This window comes from Aulostomus chinensis, chromosome 7 (assembly GCF_037954235.1).
Source record: "Aulostomus chinensis isolate RoL2024-O1b breed Wild chromosome 7, RoL_Achi_v1.0, whole genome shotgun sequence".
In the NCBI taxonomy this organism is placed as follows: Eukaryota; Metazoa; Chordata; class Actinopteri; order Syngnathiformes; family Aulostomidae; genus Aulostomus; species Aulostomus chinensis.
This window is the reverse complement of record NC_141326.1, coordinates 3702178-3723127: the sequence shown is the minus strand read 5'-3', so window position 1 is coordinate 3723127 and position 20950 is coordinate 3702178. Positions and strand designations below refer to the sequence as shown.

General features: G+C 47.2%; 4 protein-coding genes across 8 annotated transcripts in view; 2 read left to right on the top strand and 2 right to left on the bottom strand.

Moving 5' to 3' along the window:
- Window positions 1-204: 204 nt before the first annotated feature.
- Window positions 205-4589, bottom strand: wee2 (WEE2 oocyte meiosis inhibiting kinase). 4 transcript variants are annotated; one of them, XM_086208185.1, is made up of 12 exons: window positions 4489-4589; window positions 3540-3817; window positions 3251-3441; window positions 3004-3061; window positions 2505-2674; window positions 2270-2391; window positions 2055-2201; window positions 1872-1976; window positions 1505-1590; window positions 1223-1402; window positions 840-988; window positions 205-502 (listed from the first exon to the last, which is right to left on the bottom strand). In XM_086208185.1, the coding sequence occupies exons 2-12, from the start codon at window positions 3792-3794 to the stop codon at window positions 349-351; spliced, it is 1617 nt and encodes a 538-aa protein (XP_086064311.1). In that variant the 5' UTR covers window positions 3795-3817; window positions 4489-4589; the 3' UTR covers window positions 205-348. The 4 variants fall into 4 exon arrangements, with proteins under 4 accessions (XP_086064311.1, XP_086064314.1, XP_086064313.1 ...); XM_086208188.1 differs by having other exon boundaries at window positions 1232-1402; XM_086208187.1 differs by having other exon boundaries at window positions 3540-3873; window positions 4489-4516.
- Window positions 4192-10967, top strand: dennd11 (DENN domain containing 11). Its single transcript, XM_086208189.1, has 9 exons — window positions 4192-5488; window positions 5932-6031; window positions 6112-6270; window positions 7229-7382; window positions 7469-7607; window positions 7828-7959; window positions 8047-8197; window positions 8621-8689; window positions 8820-10967. The coding sequence occupies exons 1-9, from the start codon at window positions 5101-5103 to the stop codon at window positions 9013-9015; spliced, it is 1488 nt and encodes a 495-aa protein (XP_086064315.1). The 5' UTR covers window positions 4192-5100; the 3' UTR covers window positions 9016-10967.
- Window positions 10793-17982, bottom strand: agk (acylglycerol kinase). Its single transcript, XM_086208190.1, has 14 exons — window positions 16879-17982; window positions 16764-16803; window positions 16575-16654; window positions 16409-16484; window positions 16162-16287; window positions 15634-15728; window positions 14299-14368; window positions 14023-14102; window positions 13415-13472; window positions 13151-13298; window positions 12961-13058; window positions 12806-12876; window positions 12638-12722; window positions 10793-12533 (listed from the first exon to the last, which is right to left on the bottom strand). The coding sequence occupies exons 1-14, from the start codon at window positions 16986-16988 to the stop codon at window positions 12399-12401; spliced, it is 1272 nt and encodes a 423-aa protein (XP_086064316.1). The 5' UTR covers window positions 16989-17982; the 3' UTR covers window positions 10793-12398.
- nup205 (nucleoporin 205) overlaps window positions 17202-20950 on the top strand; it is a 19299-nt gene continuing 15550 nt past the window's right edge. For both annotated transcript variants that reach the window (XM_086208175.1, XM_086208174.1), the window contains exons 1-8: window positions 17202-17602; window positions 18981-19123; window positions 19254-19425; window positions 19583-19727; window positions 19867-20026; window positions 20122-20350; window positions 20489-20653; window positions 20746-20921. In XM_086208175.1, coding sequence (XP_086064301.1) covers window positions 17536-17602; window positions 18981-19123; window positions 19254-19425; window positions 19583-19727; window positions 19867-20026; window positions 20122-20350; window positions 20489-20653; window positions 20746-20921 — 1257 coding nt within the window. In that variant the 5' untranslated portion in view covers window positions 17202-17535. The remainder of the gene's footprint in view (window positions 17603-18980; window positions 19124-19253; window positions 19426-19582; window positions 19728-19866; window positions 20027-20121; window positions 20351-20488; window positions 20654-20745; window positions 20922-20950) is intronic.

The following is a 20950-nucleotide window of genomic DNA, read 5'->3' as shown; positions in this document are numbered from 1 at the left end:
TGAAACCCGTGACAGACAGAGAAACAGATTGCTGTTCCTAGAGTCAGGGCTGTAGGTGAAGCCAAACCACTTGCCCTGCCCCACAGTCGAGTGCAGCCACAGACAACATGATCATCACCTCATTGGAAAGTCCCTCCTGTGACTTTCTTAGTGCATTTCTCAAACCAGAACCACACACACACATAAAAAGGAGGAAACGTCCTATAAAATGCTTAAAATGTTTATTTACAGTTAAAAAGAATGAAACAAAGTGGTTTGCAGTTGAACAATGTGGACAAACCCAGGAAACAATGTGCTTTGACACAATGCGACACCATTGAGAAGGACAGGAAGCTTGGCATCGCCCATTCAGACTCCATTTCCAAAGCTCATGGATCTTGCAGTCTTCCTTCCCACAAGCCTCCTCCCTGTCTTAGGTAGAGACCCTGTGGCAGCGAGCTTCAGCCCAGGAGGAAGTCTCTGCTTGGGGGACAGAACAGCCTGACGAGCCTCCTGGAGCTCCCTGCGGAGGAAAGGGTGGGATTTTAAATGGCAGCAGTGAAGGATGCCACAAACCATTGTGATTAAAAACTAGGAAATTACTCATGCCGCTCAGGTTGCTTACAATTAAATGTGAAACAGCGCCACCTTTTGGTATCACTAAAGTATTTCTCTCCAAAACCAAACATCAAGCGCACAAAGTTCCATTTCTCACTTGCCCTTTTAAACAAATCAAGTCTGGGCCTCTGCCCACAGAGAGACTTCCCTGTTCTGGGGACTGAAGCTTGGTCGCAACAATGTCAGAAATCTCCAGGTTGGAGTTCCAATGACCGCAGCGTTCGGGTCGTCACCCGTCTCACCTTTCCAGCATGGCTGTCCTGAACTTCTCTACGTTGAGCTCTCTGCGTAGCTGAGCAGCCAGCCTCCCCGTCCTCTCCTCCTTTAAGACTGGGTGCTTACAGAGCTCCCTGGCAGATGGCCGTGTAGTCGGGTCGGGACGCAGCAACAACTGGCACAAAACAACAACAACGTCAAGAGGGAATTCATGTACTACATATTAATGTGAGTCATCAAGCTGAAGTCTCCAAACAGATGCAATAAATATCGAAAAGCGCCAATTACGGCCACCATGAGAGCTCAGTGCACAAGCAAGCATGAAACAATCCGTGGCAACAGAAGAGTTACCAGTGCCACCAGAAGGCACAGAGAAGTGAAGACGTCGGAGCTCTCGGGGCCACCGTACCAGGGTTACCTGAAGCAAACCTCTGAAGGGGGCAGAGAGCTCCTGGGGCAGCCTGGGGAGGCGCCCCTCTCTGAGGCTGTGCCACTCGTCACCATTTTGTGGCAGAGGAGGAGCACCAGCTGCCATCAGCACCGTCAGACCCAGAGCGAAGATATCGGCCATGGGGAGGTGGGTGTAATCCTGGTGAAAACAGAAGATGGATGACATGAAGACCACAACAACAGGCTGCATCAATGAACTTTAAAAAAAAAAAAAATGAAAAATAAGGCGACAATGAGGCACCTCACGTAGAACCTCACTGGCCAGAAAGCGGCTGTCCCCTTCCTCAACTTGAGGACTGTTCGTTGAAGTCACATGACCCAGATCCCCTGCAGAGAACAAGAAGAGTCACATTTAACGGCAAACGTGTTTATTGTACGAGCATATCCAGCACCTATTGAGTCCCAGAGACGCCATACAGAGGGGGGAAACATGGCCACAAGATACAAACTGTCTCCAATTTTTGACGACTCAACTTGTTGAACAAGTTACATCTCCAGGCCACAAACTCCCAGAGTGTGGGAGCAGCTTTTATCATGTGGGCACACGGTTTTTGTTTCTCTCTCTGGCCTCTCCAGAGCTCCGTAAACCATCAGATTTACAGATGTACCAATTTTGTACGTAACGCCGCCTGAGTTGCCGCCGTTCTCTTCCTCATCACTCTCCCCCTCCTCTGCTGCACCTGTGGCGGGACGCTGGCAAATGAAGATATTACCTACAAACAATGAAAACAGGGCACGTTTTTGAGAGGCAGATTGGAGGGTGGGAGCAACACCAGCTGGATGGGACGTACTTGGCTTGATGTCCAGGTGGACGAGGCCCAGGCTGTGGATGTATTTTAGTCCCAAAGACACTTGCAGCAACAGGTCTTTCAACTCGGCCTCTGAAAACATGTCACCCTCCAACTCTCTCTCCTTGATGGCGTCACTGAGGCTCCCACCTGGCTCACACAAACACCTGTGAGTATCACTGCCGCATCATTTCACGGGCGTTCCTGTGAAAACCCACCGTCACAGTACTCATTCTGGATGATCATGTGGTCATCCTCCGCCCAGGCTGAATAATAGCGAACGACGTGAGGATGGTGCCCAAGAACAGCGTGCGCGTACACTTCCTTTAGAGCCAGCTGCCTGAGAGGACAGCAAGAATGGCTGGTGATTCAATTCAGGTGCCAAATAAAACCAGAATGACGATGTGATCAAGTATTAAAGCTGATTTGGCCGAGAGCGCCATGCTGACTCACTCGTTGGCAGAACCGGCCAGGGGTCGGCGGGATCGTTTTATGGCGTACAAGCAACCATCCAGCCTCTTCACACACTTGTTAACAGCCCCAAACTCGCCCACGCCGATGCACTCCAGTTCTAGGAACTCACTCTCGTAGCGAGACAGCATGAAGGCTTGGACAGCTTGTTTCTGCCAGATTAAAAAAAAAAACAACAACCCCACACTGGGCCTTGCGCTGCAGCCAATTCATTTCTAAAGAGGAAACGTGCGTCACAAAAGCTGAGCCTTTTATTGAACCGGCTCTCTTTGATGTGTCCCCATATTTGGTAGTACTTCCACAAGGAAGGCCTCATCAGCCCGTCAGATTCCTTCAAGGAACCCCGGAAGTAGGACTGGCAGCCCCGTCATTCTTGAACCAAAATAGAATCGAGGAGGCAGCCAAAGATGACAAAGCCAGATTATGAAATATCAGGAGAATCTGAGAGGAAGAATCATCCGCCAGATAAAAATAGTCGCACCTTTGGTGGGAGAAAGGCCTCGTCATCCTCCTCAGATGACGTTAAACTGTGCTTCAACCTGAAAGATGAAAAGCGGTATTAAATTGTGAAAAGGGCAGCGTTATTTCAATATCAGACACCAAAGACAGACAGATGGTGAAACCGAAAAAAACTGACACACACACACACACACTCAATAAAAGAAGAATTTTGGCCAAAAATGGTTCCGTACGCAGCATCATCAATAAACGCTACCCCACAGGTCTACCTGCACCCGTAATAGTCATCGTCGTCGCTCCGGCAGCTCTTCCTCCGGTGAACCGTGTCGGGGGTGAAAGGATTCACGTTGACCGAAGGTGCGCGGAGGAGGTTAACAGCAGCTGAGGGAAGGCGCAAGCTCCTCGAGTGACGGCTGATCTTAGTGGTGGAGTACGGCTGGGACGACTTGGACAGCAGACTCTAGAGGAACAGAGGTGAAGCGGTCTGAGAAATAACTCTATAGATCCTCCGAGACCTTGAGGGCATACAAGGCGCGAGGAACCTGCATCAATCCTCACCTTGGGTGTGCTGGGCGAGTCGCAGAGCCTCAGTTTCCTCCAGACAGCGTAGGGTATGGGGCTGGTGCACTGCAAGGTGGAGGAGAAGGCGCTGCTTCGGCTGCGGTGGCGTTGCACTCTGGGCGTCCTGCACGCAGGGCTGGGGCTTTGGATCCTGGAGGTGTAGTCATCGGAGTTGTTGTCACTGCTGCTCCCTTCCTCCCCACAACTAGAGAAGTCCAGCTGCTGGCTGATCCCGTCAAACATCGTCGCCATGCCCGCACTGTGGATGTCACAGCCTAGAGGCGCAGAAAGGCAACCCTTTCATGTGTTGAACCCGTGCTCTGATTTAGGCCTGAAGTAAGAACATTGTGGCGAGAAGAGGAAGCAGAACTGCCAATGAGTAACTTAACCTCTGCGCAGTGAAGCCTGCGGGTAAAACTTTATAAAGGTTTGATGTTGGACGCCAATAACTATGATAATCGTAGAAACAAGCTTGGAAATAAAAACATCTTAAAATATTCTCTTTTTTGAGAAGTAAAGAGCATCTTTTAATATGTAGGATCCCTACTTGTGAAATCTTTTTTCTTTTTTTTTTTTAATTTGAACGGGCAGCCAGGAGGGACACTGTACTCGGGATAATGGCTTTACAAGAGTTTAAAAAATCCAAGAGGACAAAAGGCCTTCAAACGACACGGGATAGGACGCGTTTGTCCAGCAGTTCACCTTTGAGTTTCAGGTTTGGGCACCGCGGAGCTGCAGCGAACCAGACGGATTCAAGGTCAGCCTGATAAAGTCAGGTCTCTTAGTAAAAGAATGTTTTAGCTCGCTTTCACGGACATTTGAGCGAACACGGACGGCGTAAAGCAGCGCTACGATACGACATGACGCGGGTCTCTGGACGCTCCTGACGGTGCTCGTGCGGGATTTAACTTAGAGCTAAAAACGCGTGTTGATCATTTGTACTCACGGAAGCCGCCACATCTACCACGCTTGAATTTCGCGCCGAGTATGTAAATGACTTCCTGTTTAAATAAACCAAGTTACTGCTTCTCGCTCTGTGATTGGACAAAACTCCCCACGGATACACAACCGATTTAAAACAGGCTTTTCGTGTATTAGCTTTTTATTTATTGTTTTTACCACGTTTCCATTAAAACAATAATAACTCTGATTATCGGGTGATTAACAGACTAAGCTCACAAAGTCAAGAGTAAAAAAGGAAAACGTAAAAAAAACACCGAGACTCAACACCGTGGCGCCGCCTCCAGGAATACAGTAAGAATATTTATATGATTATGACCAAAATTGAGCCCATAACAAAATGAGGTCACCGTATGAAATAGTAATGTCGACACGTGGGCGGAAGTGAGCGACGTCATCAAAACAGTGAGCCAAGGGGAGGAAAAGCGGCCGATCGGTGGATGTGACACGCTTACAAATAGAAAGAAAACACCCCAGCGAGCAGCCGGAGACCATGATCCGCTCCAGCGAGCGTGTTTAGGCTGCGCGATCATCCGGACGTCGGTCGGACTCTTGTCTTATTTTTCTCCCGTCGCGAGTTCTCGGAGGAGGCAGCGCCATGGTGAAGCAGTCGGACCGAGCCCCGCTGCTGGACTGGGAGGAGATACCACCGCCCGATCCCAACCGGGCGCCTCCGGTGCCACTTGCACCGCCTCGGGAAGAGGGCGCACCGGGGGAGAAAAGTTCGCTGTCAGGCGGGCGGACACCGACGGGCCCTGCAACGTGTACCGTCCGCAACGGCAACTGCACCGCCGTCACCTGCAGCCCGACAGCTGTCGCTGGCTGCAGGGACGGAAGCCCGGCCCGAGCCGAGCTGTCCGGGCTCGTGTGGCACCACCCGGAGCCAGGCAAGAATGTGCTGTTCCCCGGCCTGGGGGTGAGGGATCAGTGGGAGGAGAAGGACCAGATCGTTGCTGTGTTTGTGGTCACCTTTGACACGCGATCGGGTGAGAAAAGAAAACTGCAGCTCCTGACATTTGATCTTGGGTTTACATTCGTGGGATGATTTTATTTTGTCTTGCTGAACGTTACCAAGGGGCCGTGATGCTGGAGGACGATGACTGTTCTAGCAAACACCGTGTTTTCTTCCCCAACATTAAGACAAAATAGGGATACAAATGGCCGTTTTGGTGGGAGACCACGGTGGGTTTGCAAGACACCCATCAATCAAATGTCAATCAAACGCCAATAAAGGGCGATGCAGCGTCACTCGTTAGAAACAAGTAAATAAAAGGACTCTCATTCAGTTGAGTCAGTTCAGGCAGCTGAGTCAGTGTCCTTGACCACTTGCTAGTGACAGTGGCAGAATTAGAGGAAGTGGGCAGAATGAAAGTCATGACAGTAACAGTATGGAAAGTCAAGTGTGTGTTTTTGTGCATGTGAACGGCAGGAAACATGGTGGAGTGGTGCTTACCTCATGACATCAACCTAGATGGGGTGGAATTCAAGTCCATGGCCAGCGGTTCCCATCGGATCACCAGTGATTTCATGTAGGTATTATTCAACCATCATGACTTGGAATCCGTGAACGCTCTTTGTTTACCCGGGGTCTGGTGTTGTGTCTGCGTAGATATTTCCGTAAAGGCGGTTACTTTGGTCTGGCCTGTTTCGCTAACATGCCTGTGGAGAGTGAGCTGGAGCGAGGGGCGAGGATGAAGTCTGTGGGAATTCTGTCTCCCTCCTACACTCTGCTGTACCGCTACATGCACTTCCTGGAGAACCAAGTCCGGTAGACACCCTACTTGTATTCTGTGTACCTTATTGACCCTTGTGTTGTCAGATTTTCCCTCATGTGCTTCTTTCCTGTCCTGCCTGCTTCGTTCAAAACCTCATCTTTTAAACATGGAGCTCCCTTATACAGCCATTTTCTCAAGATCTCATTTACATGCAGATTTGGTATGAAGTCTGAAGAAAACCTGACAGCCCTTGTTTCCTGCTCCGGTCCTCTCACGAAAGCTTCCCTCCTCATTGACTATGTATAATAAATGATTCAGCTCCTGTTGCAGGTTGAACATGCAGTTTAGCCTCCAAAATCAAATGCATGGATGTACGCTAATCCAAGCCGCCCTTGTCTGTGTGGACGCTCATGCAGCGAGCAGATGTGTCCGCTTGTCTCAGACGTAGTGAAAGCGTGCGTGCAGTACAAGACAACAGGGTTCAAAGGTGGCTGTAATGGGAAGTGAGTAGCCTGAAATGACACCTCGGAGCAGTACAAAGCAACAGCAGCGCAGACGTGACTGAAGAGCGAGGTTACTAACATTCTAGTGTGTGGAAGAAGGAGTGAATAGTTCATGTTACTGAAGTGAAAGCTCACAAAGATGCGGAAAACTGAATCAGTACATTTAAAGCTGCAGTGCGGAATGTTTGTTTCCATCTTGTGGCAGTGACAGGAATTACAAACAACTGTCAAAACCGGCTGCCGAAGTTCGCTTTTTCCATCGTTGCTGTCGCCGCTGCCAAACGGGGGATAAATTAACTGTTGAAAATGAGTGGCGCCCCCGTCAGAACTTGACCCGTTCGGTATGATAACAGTTGGGAAGCCTGGAAGAGCCGCACAGTTAAATTATTCCTTCATTCCCAGGGAGATTCATTTATATGAACACATGATGAACTGAGGCTAGAAGTAAATGTAATCTGTTCAATGTACAAAACTAACTCCTCCTCTTCCTCCTGTCGCTACGCTGCAGACACCAGTTGCAGTGTCCAGGCCAGTATTCTCCTCTGGAGGCCTTCTATGAGGACAAGAAGGCCGTCTTTCCTCCTACAGGAAACGGCCTGGTCACCGCCTGCCCGACCTGGAGTGTGACCTCTATCAACCGCTGTATGCATCCAGAAATGAAGGTCTGAAAGCAGGAAATTATCGGTGCAGGTTTTAGGTTTTTGTCTTCAGTCCTAGGCACTTTAAACAATGAACTGTGTCTGTGCAGATCACCCATCCAGCCGGCTGCATGTCCCAGTTCATACAGTTTTTTGGGGAGCAGATAATGGTGCTGTGGAAGTTTGCACTGCTGAGGAAGCGTCTCCTCATCTTTTCCCCTCCACCCATCGGGGTGGTCTGCTACAGGGGTGAGAAACTTCACCTGACATGCTCACACACACACACACACACACACACACACACACACACACACACTTCACTGCTTGTACTGTTATGTAATGTATTGCATTTCATCTGTGGCTTGACGGTTACAGCATCATCATTTCTCATAAACTCGGCTGTGGCAACCAGAGTGTGTCCCTTTATTCCTAATAAAGGTTTTCATTTTGAATGCTCTTGCTCACTCAGTGTATTGCTGTTGCTGCCTGGCCAACGTTTCCTTACCTGGTATCGGAGCTGCTGTGCCTGAATTACGGCCTTTCTTCTACATCAACGTAGCCGACATCGCTGCCCTGGAAACTGAGCTGTCATACGTGGCCTGTGAGTGTTAACGGTTAGCTCGCCAGGCTTTGGAATCTACCGAAATGAATTCTTATTTATTAGCCTTTGCATTTTTTTTTTTTAAAGGCACCACAGAGAAGATTTTCGAGGAGAAGAAGGAGCTGTACGATGTCTACATCGATAACCAGAATGTGAAAACACACAGGAGCCATTTGCAGCAGCTCCTGCGGCTGAATGCTGCAGATAAGGAGAAGTACAGGAAGTTGAGTGAGCAGAGGTACGCTACACTCGCTAATGAACCGCTAAAATGACATCGTGGATATCGTGACATACACCGTGTCAGCGGCTTCTTGTTAATCACAATTGTTTCTTTTCAGTTTATCTCAAATATTTGTGTCTGGAATTGTCTCTTTGAAGCGATGTGTCAGAGTGACGGTGACAGAAATGGTATTCAAGCAGTGTTTCACTCTGGTGTTATCATGCTTTCCGAGAAGCGTTTCGCATCATCTGTCTTATGTTTCCTGACGCCATCTTGGCCGGGACAATGTTGAACAAGAAAATCTGAATCTGGGTGGAGTTAAAGGTTCAGAAAGCAGCAGTGAAAGGACCTGGGTGCTGATGAGAACAGCCCAGTCTGCCCAGTTTACTCCAAGCATCATCTTGTCCATATTTCATCATGACGGATGGCTTTTTTCTCCAGGCAAATGTTGCTGTACTCTCAGGAGGTGAATGGAGACTGCACGTCGAATGAGGAGGATCTTTTCATTTTGTGAGTCCTTGGTACTCGCCAGGCACAATCACAGGAAGTGTGTTTAGTGTCCCCTGGATGTCATCATTCGTGGGACTGCAGTTCAGTCATCAGGTGTGTACTGATGCAGCTGTCTTGAATCTTGTTCCAGGTTCTTCATGGAGCTCAATAATCGCATCTTCCAGACCCTGTCAGAGGTGGCGGGGAGCGCTGATCCCACCCTCACCGCTGAGCATGTGAGGGCCATGGGGCTGGACCCCCAGGGCGATCGCTCCTTCCTAGTTGAGCTGCTGGAGATGTACAGCATTGACGTCACGCTGGTCATAGACAACCTCTGCTGCCCCTGAGGCTCGCTCCCATATCTGCCACTACAAGGCTCACACACACTCCGAGACACTGAAGACACTGCCTTCACCCTGGGACGTCATCTGTTGCCTGCTGTTCCTCCTGGGTGTTTGTTTGTTTTCCTTTCACGTGTCTCATTTGACCGATGGAGACAGTTTCCAACCAGTGTGGGTGACAAGGACTCGTCCGCTCACACGCCGGGCGGATGCCACTGCTTCGGCAGCTCTGTACTCTGTTATCACTCAGCACTTACTTTTGTTACAAAATGGCTTCTTGTAAATGTTTGTCTGACTTTGTTTCCAACTTAAACGCCGGATGAAAATAGAAAAGTCCTGAAAGGTTCTCTGCACTAATGAGACCCCACCTTCACGTGTCTCTGATCGTGTCACCTGATTTGTCTGGAGAATACCAGAAGTGTTGTCCTGGTTTTCCTCTGGAAATTAATCTTCTGGCTCCAATTTGAACAGCAAATCCATAATGTGCAACAAATTGACTCCAGACACGGATCTCTCCTGCTCTGGTAAAGCCTTGTGGAATTGATCAAACAACCTTGACTTTTCTATTTGCCTTTAGCTGTGAAGCAATAGAGTCTGTGTTGATGCCTTCTTCTGTTGTCTTTTAAACCATTTCTTCCACCTCTGAAAGTCAACTGTGATGAGATTTGTTCTATGCCTGTGGTTTGTTCAGTTTCTTGCACTTTTGTTGTGGTTAGTGGAAGAATTGTGGATGAATGTGACTCTCTAACACTGACGTACCATGGATGCTGCACCAGTGGACTATTTCTTGATGCGCACAGTGGTCATGCCTACGTTTCCCTCCACCGACTCACAGTCTGAGCCAGCAAGTCGTGTTGTGATATTGTCGGCGGGCTTTATTGTGTTGTAGTGGTCGAAGGTCGGCCCACCAGTGGAAGCTAACGTTTCTGCTGTGATCCTTCTGAAGGAAGAGTCCCTGATGAAGCTGTTTGTAGTTTACTTGTTGATCTGCTTCAAACAGATCCTATCTGAGACAAAGATCCCTTTGTGGATCTTGTGACGTCACAATGAAGCTTTAACTCCTCCTAAACAGGCAGATAAACAGAACTCTCCCCCTCCTCCGCCGGGCCCAGACGAGGGTTTCTCTGTCTTTTCATCACAGGCTCATTCAGGCTCTACAGACGGACTGAGTGTGTCTTTGGAACACTGCTGGCAGGCAGCTTTAGTTCATCCATCACTCTGCCAGTCTCGTGATCATTTGTTCCATGTTGGAACACAGAAACTGGAGCTCATAAATTGTGGAGCGGTGGTTCTCTAACTGTACTGTGAATGTCCAGGAACAGGCCTGATTCCCAAATTGAGAACTACTGATTTAGAGAGCTGTGTGTCAGGCTTTAACATGTTTTAGGATTTGATCTAAAAAAAAAAAAAAAAAAAAAGTTTCCAGAGTTGGTTTTAATCAAAAGTGCATTTGAAAAAGTAGGGCTGAGAAGTGGCGGCAGGGCATAAGGGAAGGGTAACGTTACCGCTGCAGCAGGGACGACTGTGTGTGCGTCGGCAGTGTTTGCTGAAAGATTAAGTAACACTTCTGAATGATCTTCCTGTTGACTCTGGCAGGTCAAGAAAACTTGCTTCCAATGTTGCTTAAATATATATATAATATATATATATATATATATATATATATATATATATAAATAAATAAAAGGAAGTGTTCACAACACACACACATTACTGTATAAAATGCCTTCTCCGTGGAGTTGCTCACAGACATAAACCAGCATTAGCCAAATGATTAGCTTGTACAGTTTATCACTCTACTGAATGTCTAACACTGCAGAAGTCTGGCGCACATGCGGCAACACACCCAAATAGTGTAAGTCAATATCCACCTTAACAAAGTAACAGACGTCAGGAGTGTACACACGATAGCATGAGCAACCGTTCATCTCACTGTACCGCCTCTGTAAGACAATAAAACATGGATGCAGCTCCTGTTCTATTCCGGCTTCTCTCCTTGCATCATTTAAGGACCATCTCTGCACTCGCGGCCTCTTCAGGAGACGCTGCCAGCGTCGTCGTCGACCACGTTGAGAATTCTCTCCCTTCTCTTCACCTGAGTTTGATTCCGCCAGCTAAACAGCATGGAAGTACAGCGTAAAAATACAATTATTTCTGATTGTTTAAAAATAACTGCCAAGAAATTGGAAGTTCGCATCTCCATCAGCTCACCAAAGCAGAAGCTTATGAGATTTTTACACCAGATTCTCCATCCCTGCAAAAAAACCTCATCTGTGGCAAAAACATATGACGGAATACATTTTTTTTCAATGAGATAATTAAGGGGAAATGATTTGAGAAGATGTGACAGCGCTGATGCTATGCTATGCTGTGTTGTGGTGGTACACTACGTTGAGCCACTAGTCAGCAGCCGCTGTTTCAAGATACTGATATATTTTTTGCTGTAGGACAAAACCTGTAGGTTTCCTCAGCCCGGGAAGCACAGCCCTTATTTCAGACACGGAACTGAAAACCCAGCTGACTTTGAGATGAGCGAACAGGATTTTCAACACTGCTGCTACGAGCTGCTTTTAGGGCTCGTCCCTCTTCCACTTTATCTTCTACCCGCTGGAACCGTCACCATCACCCACGCTCGCAGGGACTTTAATGTTAAAAGACGTCAAAAATAGATGTCAGGAGCGCAGAGTCGATATCCATCAGCCTCTACAGCTGCAGCGTGAGGCGTGTGTTGGAGCAGGAGAAACCCTGGGCTTCCTTTTTGTGAGATACCAGATAATTCTGCTGTGGTTCACACATTTTTAGATGCAAGGATCTGGTGAGCTGCCGACAACAAAGCCAGCGAGCCCGAAGCAGAGCAAGGATGGCGACCACTGGCTTAATTTGACTTCATTGATATGTCTGCTATGTTTAACGTCCTGACACTGAAGTGACTCGTAAAGCTGTCAAATGAATACATCCTATAAAAACTTCAGGAAGCTCAAGGACATGTAAACACAGTTCGAATGGCTTTGGTATCTGTGTGCACCTTACCAACAGAATCCTGTGGCAATTTTTACTAAGAGCCATGATAAATGTTTACATACCGAATATCAGACTGGTATAAAAACTTAGGTTTTTAATGACCAGACTTATTATTGATGACAATAGTGGACCTTCAGTGAACAGAATCATCTTGAGAGTCCACAGGTGAGGAAAAACAAAGCCTTGGTCCTTCCACATACAACAGCACGTCATGCCAGGTTCATTCAATTTGTAGTCACTGATCGGTTCGCCGAAGTGATCAGGACTTTGTCATGGACATTCGCAGTAGCAGGTGATGGGGATGAGCTGGGGTTCCATGACATCTGGTCCACTGGTTTTGTTGCTCTCAGTCACTTTTCCTTTCCTCTTCACTGCATCTGTGAGAGGAGCTGCTCTCGACGCTCTCCACTCATGAAAAACTGTAGTTTCCGTGGCAACAGCCTTACCTCCACAGGCATGGCCTCATACTCTTCGTTGTCAATATTGTAGAAGCCACTGGCACCCTGCAGGGTCAGAACACAGAACTGAGTTTCCGGACTAAACACGCACCCATCTGGAGCAAGAAGACGCACGACAAAGCGTTACATCATTTCAACGGCATTCTGACCTCTGGCAGCTTCAGCCGGCAGGCGCTGGCTTCCAGTTTGGTGGCATTTTTAGTGAATACAGTGGGATCCTCTTCTTTCTTATTCCTGTGAGGGAGAACAGCAACTTTGTGTTACGTTCACACTGCATCTCCCGAGCAGAGCGATCGCTGTAAACTCTCTCTACTGACCCAACGGTGATGAACTCGCTGACGGTGAAGTCGTCAGGCTCTGCGCAGATCATCAGAGAGTCGTTCACACGCTGCAAATAAATACAAGAATATTCATGAAAATGACACTCGGAAGGAACAGCTGATGTCGTAGTGAGGTTTTATTCCAAACTGACCCTCTCAACTGGGTTTCTGTTGTGTGTTTGAATAAACAGCTCAAATGATGACAGCTGTTGCTCCTCCCACTTCTCTGGCTCCTCCACTTTGGGAGGTTCTGAACGGACACAAACCACAAATGCGACTGAGAACTCCTCAACTCTGAATAGCTTAGATTCAGCTGTCCCCACAACCCCAGACACGCTGTACCTTCAACAGGGGGCTTCCAGTAGTTTTTAAGTCTGCGGATTATACGATAGAGCAGGTTGGGCCTGGGGGGCCTCTGAGGGTGCAGGTCGGGGGGGCGGAGGCTGGGGGCTACGTAGGCCACTGAGACGTGCCGGACCAAGGGCCACTCCTAAGACATTTTACAGTGCAGAATTTTAAATTTTGTCCTGGTCTTTAATAATTAACTTAACCCATAGATGTCTGAGTTCAGTGTCCCAAATGCAGTTTGGCTTCAAACAGTCTCACCCGTAGAGCACTAAAGAAATGGGAAGCACTTGTCTTCAGTGGTCCCAGGTACCAATATCTAGGCAGAAGAAGACGTGATGTTATACTCTCATATGAGGGCAAGAGGAGAGGAGGAGGGAAAGAGGGCAAGAGGAGAGGAGGAGGGCAAGAGGAGAGGAGGAGGGAAAGAGGGCAAGAGGAGAGGAGGAGGGGAAGAGGGCAAGAGGAGAGGAAGAGGGCAAGAGGAGAGGAGGAGGGAAAGAGGGCAAGAGGAGAGGAGGAGGGGAAGAGGGCAAGAGGAGAGGAGGAGGGCAAGAGGAGAGGAGGAGGGAAAGAGGGCAAGAGGAGAGGAGGAGGGGAAGAGGGCAAGAGGAGAGGAGGAGGGCAAGAGGAGAGGAGGAGGGAAAGAGGGCAAGAGGAGAGGAGGAGGGAAAGAGGGCAAGAGGAGAGGAGGGCAAGAGGAGAGGAGGGCAAGAGGAGAGGTGGAGGGAAAGAGGGCAAGAGGAGAGGAGGGCAAGAGGAGAGGAGGGCAAGAGGGGAGAGGTGGAGGGCAAGAGGAGAGGAGGGCAAGAGGAGAGGAGGGCAAGAATTTACACAGGAGGACTGGAGTGACCAACATAAAATCTTACTTGCGGATGGTTGCAGACACGTCTCTAAAAGCACCCCAACGCAGGCCCATCAGGGCAAAGACCGGCTGATCCGTCTCCCCCTACACACACACACACGCGCGCGCACACACACACACACACACACACTACTCTCACTGCTTGCTTTACAAAAACTCTCAGCGATATTACAGAGTATTCAATTAATTCAAATATTTTTATTCTCAAAAACAAAAACTGCCCCAAGACCCCATCAGCATTCAACTCCAGACAGACTTGTAGGTAGAACCAGTTCCTCACTTTGATTTGCAGAACATCCAGTGGTACGGTTTCTCCCTTCAGGATGGACAGAGTTGCTGAGGTAATGTCTCTGGAAAGGACAGGGCGAGTGACTTGTGAGGAAACCTAGTAGTCCTTCTTTACTCAGCAAGACTTGTTTAAAGATTCAGCTCGCCTTTGAATTTCACTGCCGATCCCTCAGGCATAAATCGCCCTAAAATAACTAAAAGTTTGCTCCATACATGTTGAAAGTCTAATTTCCCAGTGCTCGAGGTATCATCTTTTACAAATTCATTCATTTGACCCAGTAGAACTCAACTACTCACTAACGTGGATATCATGGTTGTGCAGGTAAAGATCTGCAAAAACAGATCCCAGGTTCAGACAAATACATCCCTTCTCTGCTGGGCAGCCTTGAACACTTCGGCTGTGCCATGACTCAGCGATATCTGAAACCTCCAATGAAATCTTCTCTAATATGGAGGACACTGATAAATTTCCCAGGCCAAAAAACACAGACTTACTACAATGTAGATCACCAAGTGATAACAACAGGCCCCTAAGAACCACACACATTTTATCATGCACATCTCTATGAAGGCCTTTGAGTGTGTAAAAACTGCCCTTTGCACTACTGTGTATGCTACACACTGTCACTATGCACAACTTCAATGTATAGGAAATGTTAGTTTTTTCTCAGGACTGTTGAGTTTGATTTGTATTATTTCTATTTTGCTTTATATTGTACTCTAAATCTTCATAGTTTTAACCCTTGCATGCCACCTCCTGGCCGCTCTTTAATCTTCCCTTGTCGGGCTGCTGTAAATACAAATGTCTCCTGGAGATCATCGAAGTATCTATCATCATCCTCATTCTGCACTGGGGATCAACAGCCATGGGTTTGGCAGAATCTTGGTTTTGACATTTGACATATTTCTGCTGGCCCTTTAAGGAGAGAAAAACCCCATCCTCACTAATGCACCTGAAGGGAAAAAACACCAAACACTTCGACACTGTTTGGAGGAAAGCTCAGGCCACTTGAACATTCATCCCCAAAAAATTGTTTTAGAAAGTATTTTGTTCATGTTTCTTGAATTATCAATATGTCCAAAGTTTGTGAAGTAATATATATATATATATTATATACACACACATTAAAAAAAAACACTTTCCATTGAGCAAGTGGCATTTACAAAGCAATACAGAAATTGTAGTAGTACTCAGCCTCCGGGACCAATTAATGATCTTTATCAGCTTCTACCCTGAACAACCAAAATCACTCAACCCCTCACACACACACACACACACACACACACACACACACACTTGTGTGAGTGACTTTGAAGACATACTCACTTAACCTTGTTGTCAGTGAGGAGGTGAAGACTTGGACTCAGGGAATTGTGAGAGCCCAGAGGAATGAATCCGATTGGAGTGTTACTGAAAGTCTCCTGCAGACATTCAAACATGAAACAGTGCTCGTTCATCACCCGCACAACGGATGACGTGTTTGCACTTCTGTTCGTTAGCCTGTGAGCTTTATGATGCCAGAACTACCAGGCTGATTTACACCAAACTGGGTGGAGGGGCGTAGCATGGGCAGAACCACCCGTTCCATTTTGAGGCAACCAAAAAACCCCATTCAAAAACATTTTAAATTAGCGCCTTTGGTTACTTCCACTAAGGAGGTAAAGTGATCACCAGCGTTGTTTTTTTCAGTTAGCAGGCTAATTAAAATAGTTGTGAATGGATTCTGATTAAGTTTGGTTGGATAATAAAACTTTTGTCGATTAACAACAGATTAGACATTAGAATCCATCTGGAACAGGTCTGAGAGTGTCATTAGATCAGTTGGATGATGGGAGAAATGACTGTGACACCTACTTGATCAGGCCGACGCAGTAAGCCTGTGACCACTTCCTGCAAGGTGCCATCTCCTCCGGCCACGATCAGCATATCTGTCTGCTCCATAAACTCCATCAGTTTCTTTGCCTGACCTTCATAGTCTGTCTACAGAGGAACACAACATACTAAAACCAATGCCACACTTGGTGATGTCCACTGGCACTGATGCATCCAACGACAGAACGACAAGTCTTACTGCTCATTGCATAAAGGGAAGTTCAGATACCTTGACTACAGTAACCTCCACGCCAGCCAGGTGCAAAATAGGAGCAGCATTCTTTTCAAACAAGTTGTTGGCTTTCCTGGGGACCATTGAGACGGTGACAGGGAAAACTGTGAGTCCCAACAAGACTGGAAGTTCAGAGGTTTTCAGGTTTTTTTTTTCTTCTTACCCGCTGCAAGCCGCTGGGTTCAGTATCACAGTTGCTTTCCGGAGTCGCTCCTGTGGTGCGATTTGTTGACGCCCAAATTCCTATCAGAGATGATGATCATAATTTCAACGATCCCCTTAAAAACCTTATTCATACATTGCTTCAGGGCGTTGGCGGAGTTTATTATGTTATTAAAAAGTAGCACCTTACCCTTGCCAGTAGACAAGCCTCTCTCCGCAAAACATTGTCACTGAAAAGATGAAATACATAAAACCTAAGATACATGAAAAGCAGCTGGATCTCTTCACTCCGTGCTAATACTCACCAGTATTTCCCATACAGCCAGTGTCCCCCGTAAGACAGGACACACACAGCAAATGTGGACTTCTTCCAGTGATTCCGTAGGGTCCGAAACACTTTTACAACCCGCGCCATTATTTTACCTAGAATGCCCCTAAACCCACTTTACACCCGGATAACATTGACGGCAGCAGCATATACGCGAAACCCATGTATTTTCTGGGTTACCTGCAGCGGTCACGGGGTTCCACAGTCCTCACATCAGCGTGGACATGTTGGTGCTCCCTCAAAATAGTACGAGTCAACTAAAGGCGGAACGAATATTAGTTCCACGTGTGTTTCTGTCAAATGTTTCAGCGCAGCACTCGAGTTGATTTAATGAAATGGCATAAAAATAACACAGGGAAGCAACTAAATTATCTAAAATGTCCAATTATTATTCAATCCACTCCAAATCCTGATAAATTACTTTTCGAGTCAGTGTGCACTGGGCAACCAATCCCATCCGGGCGTCCGAGGACCTTGCCTGAAGAGATCGCAAGGAATTGTGGCAAGGTTTAAAATATCTAGTCGACGTGTTTACACAGTCAAGACATTAAAATGTACTTGATATTTTGTTTCTTTAAACTTGGCTGAAATAAATGTATCAAAATGTGATTTTTTTGGAGTATTTCACACCGGCATGCTACTACGACCGTCCATCCAGTTTCCCGAGGGTAACATGGCGGTGGAGATGGCGGTAAATTCGGGTATGATCAACATTTTTCATATTGAATGACACACTTGAGTTTATTTCTAGCTGTAATTGTTGGATGTTAAGTCATAGAGGAAAACATACTCGCTCGCTTTCAATCACTGCGTCCGCTGTATGGCAAACATTTTGACCACATGGTGATCAATCACCCCAGCGCAGGCTCCGGCTGCTAGGCTAACGTAGCCTAGCCTCAACGTTAACGTTAGGCTTTCTAACGCTCATTCAGAAACGAGTAGTTGCGCGAGCGGGTTTAACTTAAACGTAGACTAAGTGCCAACTTTTGACTTAAGACGCTTTCTGGTATTGTTTTGAAGTGTTGGCATACGAACGTTACGATGCCGTTTTTATTTGAAAGCGCAAGGGAAACTGACTTGGGACCAGGAAATACATTGTTGGAGTAAATCTGCAAAAGTGCCAGAGTGCATTTCTGTGTGTGTTTTGTGTTTTGTCGTGTCACATAAAACTAACAAGTTAAAGTAAAGTCCAGTCTGACGCGAGTCACCAGTCGGCTCTCACCTCGCTCCTGTCAGGAGTGTTGAAGTTGTGCGATAGAGACAGGGTAGGAGGGGGCTGCTGCTGCTGCTGCTTAAGTTTTGTCGAATGGCATGGATGATAGAGCATTTAATGAAATTGCTGTAGTGATAGATAAAGTAACAGTTCTTCCGTACATACAAGGGAAATCAGAAAAGATACACAAACATTGCAGCATTAAACAACCTTCCTTTTTTTTGAGCCTAGATTTCTAAATGTACATTGTGCAACTGAATGCACCAAGACATCAAAACACCATTGAATCAAAGTGGGCATAATGTCCCCCAGTGCAGTTACTTTGAAGTGACCTGACTGTGCCTCTGAAGCAGGATGAGAAGGAATGGCTGTGCAGGAGTGTATCAGAGGGTGAGCACAGTGTGCAGTGTACAGCCCTGAACAAAACCAAGAACCTGGAGATGGTCTGTGTCAGGAAGTCCTTCATCAGACTACCTTGAACGGTCCAACAGTTTTGTTTAGTTGTGATCATGCCAGATATGTTGTTAGTCACATTTACCTGTGAGTGCATGAAGCTCCAGGATATATTTGACAAATGGAAAATGGGCCTGCGTTTGGTGCTCTGCGGGTTTTACTATCAGACCCTGTCTGTGCGTGTTTCTCCAAAGATAATGTGCTTTTACTCTCAGATCAAACAAGTGGTTCGGTAAGGGGAGATTCTCCAGGAGTTAATCGATAGCGGATGGTGTTTTTCTCTCAAACGGATGAAAAAAATGCTGAAACAAGTCACCAGATATACTCAGGGCCCATTTCAAGTCTTTTTTGGAAACACTGGGGGGCTATCAGTCAATGAGGCACCACCTTGTAAAGCTCTTGTGCTCTCCTAGGCGCCAGTCTGTGGGGACCGCTGAAGGAGCTAAGGGAGACAGTGGACGGGGCCGTGTTGAGGAGACAGCCAGAGAGTGTCCACCTCCTTGACTTGCAGCTGAAGAAACACAAACCGCACTTCCTGTCCCTCTTTAAAAACCCGGTGAGATTTTCTGTTGATACTATCCCAGCAGCTCTCCTTTCATATTTTCATGTTCCTTCCTGCTCTCCAGCCTGGGGCTTTTGCTGTGAAACATATATTTGTTAATGCCCCGTATTCTTGTCGTTTTCAGCCAAAAAGTGCAGAACAGAGAGAGAAGGTGCGTAAAGCCAGCACAGAAGGCATCTCCATCCAAGGTCAGCAGGGGTCACGACTCCTTCCTGAGCAGCTTCTGTCAGAGGCCTTCATCCTAAGTGATTTGTTTGATCTGGGAGAGTTGGCAGCCTTGGAGCTTCTGTTGGCAGGTACCACAAAACATCCCCTGTAGCTGTGGCAGGATTGTTTTTCAAACTGTCAGACAAGTTTTCATTACAGATTTGATGGTCATGCCTTTCTTGGAATAGAGGAATTCAGACATTAAGAGTGAGTGCAGTTGACACAGATGTGAATATCTATGTCCAGGTGAGCAACAGCAGCCACATTTTCCTGGTCTGACACGCGGGCTGGTGGCTGTGCTCCTCTACTGGGATGGGAAGCTTTGTGTGGCCAACTCTCTGCGCACACTTATCCAATCACGCCATGGGAAGACCTTCACCCTGGAGCTGAGGTAAATGTGTATATATATATATATATATATATAAATATGTAACAATCTGGTTCTGAGATGTATGTTAATGTTGTACTTTCCCTGGAAACCTACACATGTATATACTTATCACCAGCGCTGTTGTCTGTTTTCTCATCAGTGGAGAGTTGGTTGCCCTAACAACACACTTTACAGATGAACTGATGAGCCAGGGCTTGACCAAACGCATTCTGACCTTGGTGTCAGAGATCAATTTGACGCGGGAGTTTGAACGGCTGCAGAAGGAGCGAGGGCTCGGCAATGAAAAGCACAGGAAGGAGGTGGGAACGCGTGATCCACCCTGGACAAATACAATCAGCATTTGTGGATTTGACTGAAGTAAAAAGCTCATGTTGACATCCCCTCTTATCCTCAGGTTTCTGACCTCATCAAGGATTGTCGACAGGCCCTCGCAGACAGCTTGTTTTTATGGACCTGCCAGTCACCTTTGACTAAAGATGATACCCTGGCTCTCATTGGCCACTTGGAGACAGTGACGGCTCAAGCTGATGGCTCACTGGACAGTGTGAACCTGGCTCTGGTCATGGCTCTGCTCTACTGCTTGGATGTCAGCTTCGTAGAGCAGGGGACTGAAGATAGAGAAGGTGTGGACATTTTTAAGACCTGATGTCGAAAAGCTGCACTTTAAATGCTTTGAAAATACTTGTAGTCACACCACTCAGTAGGTTTCGTGTGTTTTTGTGTGACAGGTAGTGAATGATTGTTTCTGTGCTGTCCTGTAGATCTGCTCCAGGCTCTTCCCCTGCTGACAGAGAGACAGTATGTGTCTGCGGTGCACAGTCGCCTGATGGACAGCCAGCCCTGGAAGCTTCCTGGCCTGCAGGCTGTGTGTCGCCTGGCCTGGGCTTTGTCTCTGAGGGTCCTTTCCCAGCTACCACAGGGCTCCGGTTAGGCTCATATCTCATCGAATTTTAACAAAATAGGGATTCTGAGCTGATTATGCATTTTTATGTTGCGTATTTGTGTGTGCTGGGTGCAGCCCTGGTTGAGTTCACTGAGGCAGACGAGGCTCTGGCTGACCAGGCTGTTCTGGGAGATGTCTTCTTATTTATGAAGGAAGGAATACTGGATTGTGAGGGTTTTTCCCAGGAAGAGTTTTATATCCGCCGCCTTCATTCACTCATCACTGATTTCTTGGCACTAATGCCAATGAAGGTGAGGAAAATATTCATTGGAGTGGATAA

Bases quoted from the DNA above. Each gene is read 5' to 3' on its own strand.
- wee2 (XM_086208185.1), bottom strand. From the start codon at position 3,794: ATGGCGACGATGTTTGACGGGATCAGCCAGCAGCTGGACTTCTCTAGT. The intron at 3,442-3,539 runs GTGAGGATTGAT...CTGTTCCTCTAG, and splicing joins ACTCGCCCAGCACACCCAAG to AGTCTGCTGTCCAAGTCGTC. The intron at 1,403-1,504 runs GTGCCTCATTGT...TGTTTTCACCAG, and splicing joins CCAGTGAGGTTCTACGTGAG to GATTACACCCACCTCCCCAT.
- dennd11 (XM_086208189.1), top strand. From the start codon at position 5,101: ATGGTGAAGCAGTCGGACCGAGCCCCGCTGCTGGACTGGGAGGAGATA. The intron at 5,489-5,931 runs GTGAGAAAAGAA...TGTGAACGGCAG, and splicing joins CACCTTTGACACGCGATCGG to GAAACATGGTGGAGTGGTGC. The intron at 6,271-7,228 runs GTAGACACCCTA...GCTACGCTGCAG, and splicing joins TTCCTGGAGAACCAAGTCCG to ACACCAGTTGCAGTGTCCAG.
- agk (XM_086208190.1), bottom strand. From the start codon at position 16,988: ATGGCGCGGGTTGTAAAAGTGTTTCGGACCCTACGGAATCACTGGAAG. The intron at 16,288-16,408 runs GTATCTGAACTT...GTTCCTCTGTAG, and splicing joins TGGAGGTTACTGTAGTCAAG to ACAGACTATGAAGGTCAGGC. The intron at 12,877-12,960 runs GTCAGTTTGGAA...ATTTATTTGCAG, and splicing joins ACAGAAACCCAGTTGAGAGG to CGTGTGAACGACTCTCTGAT.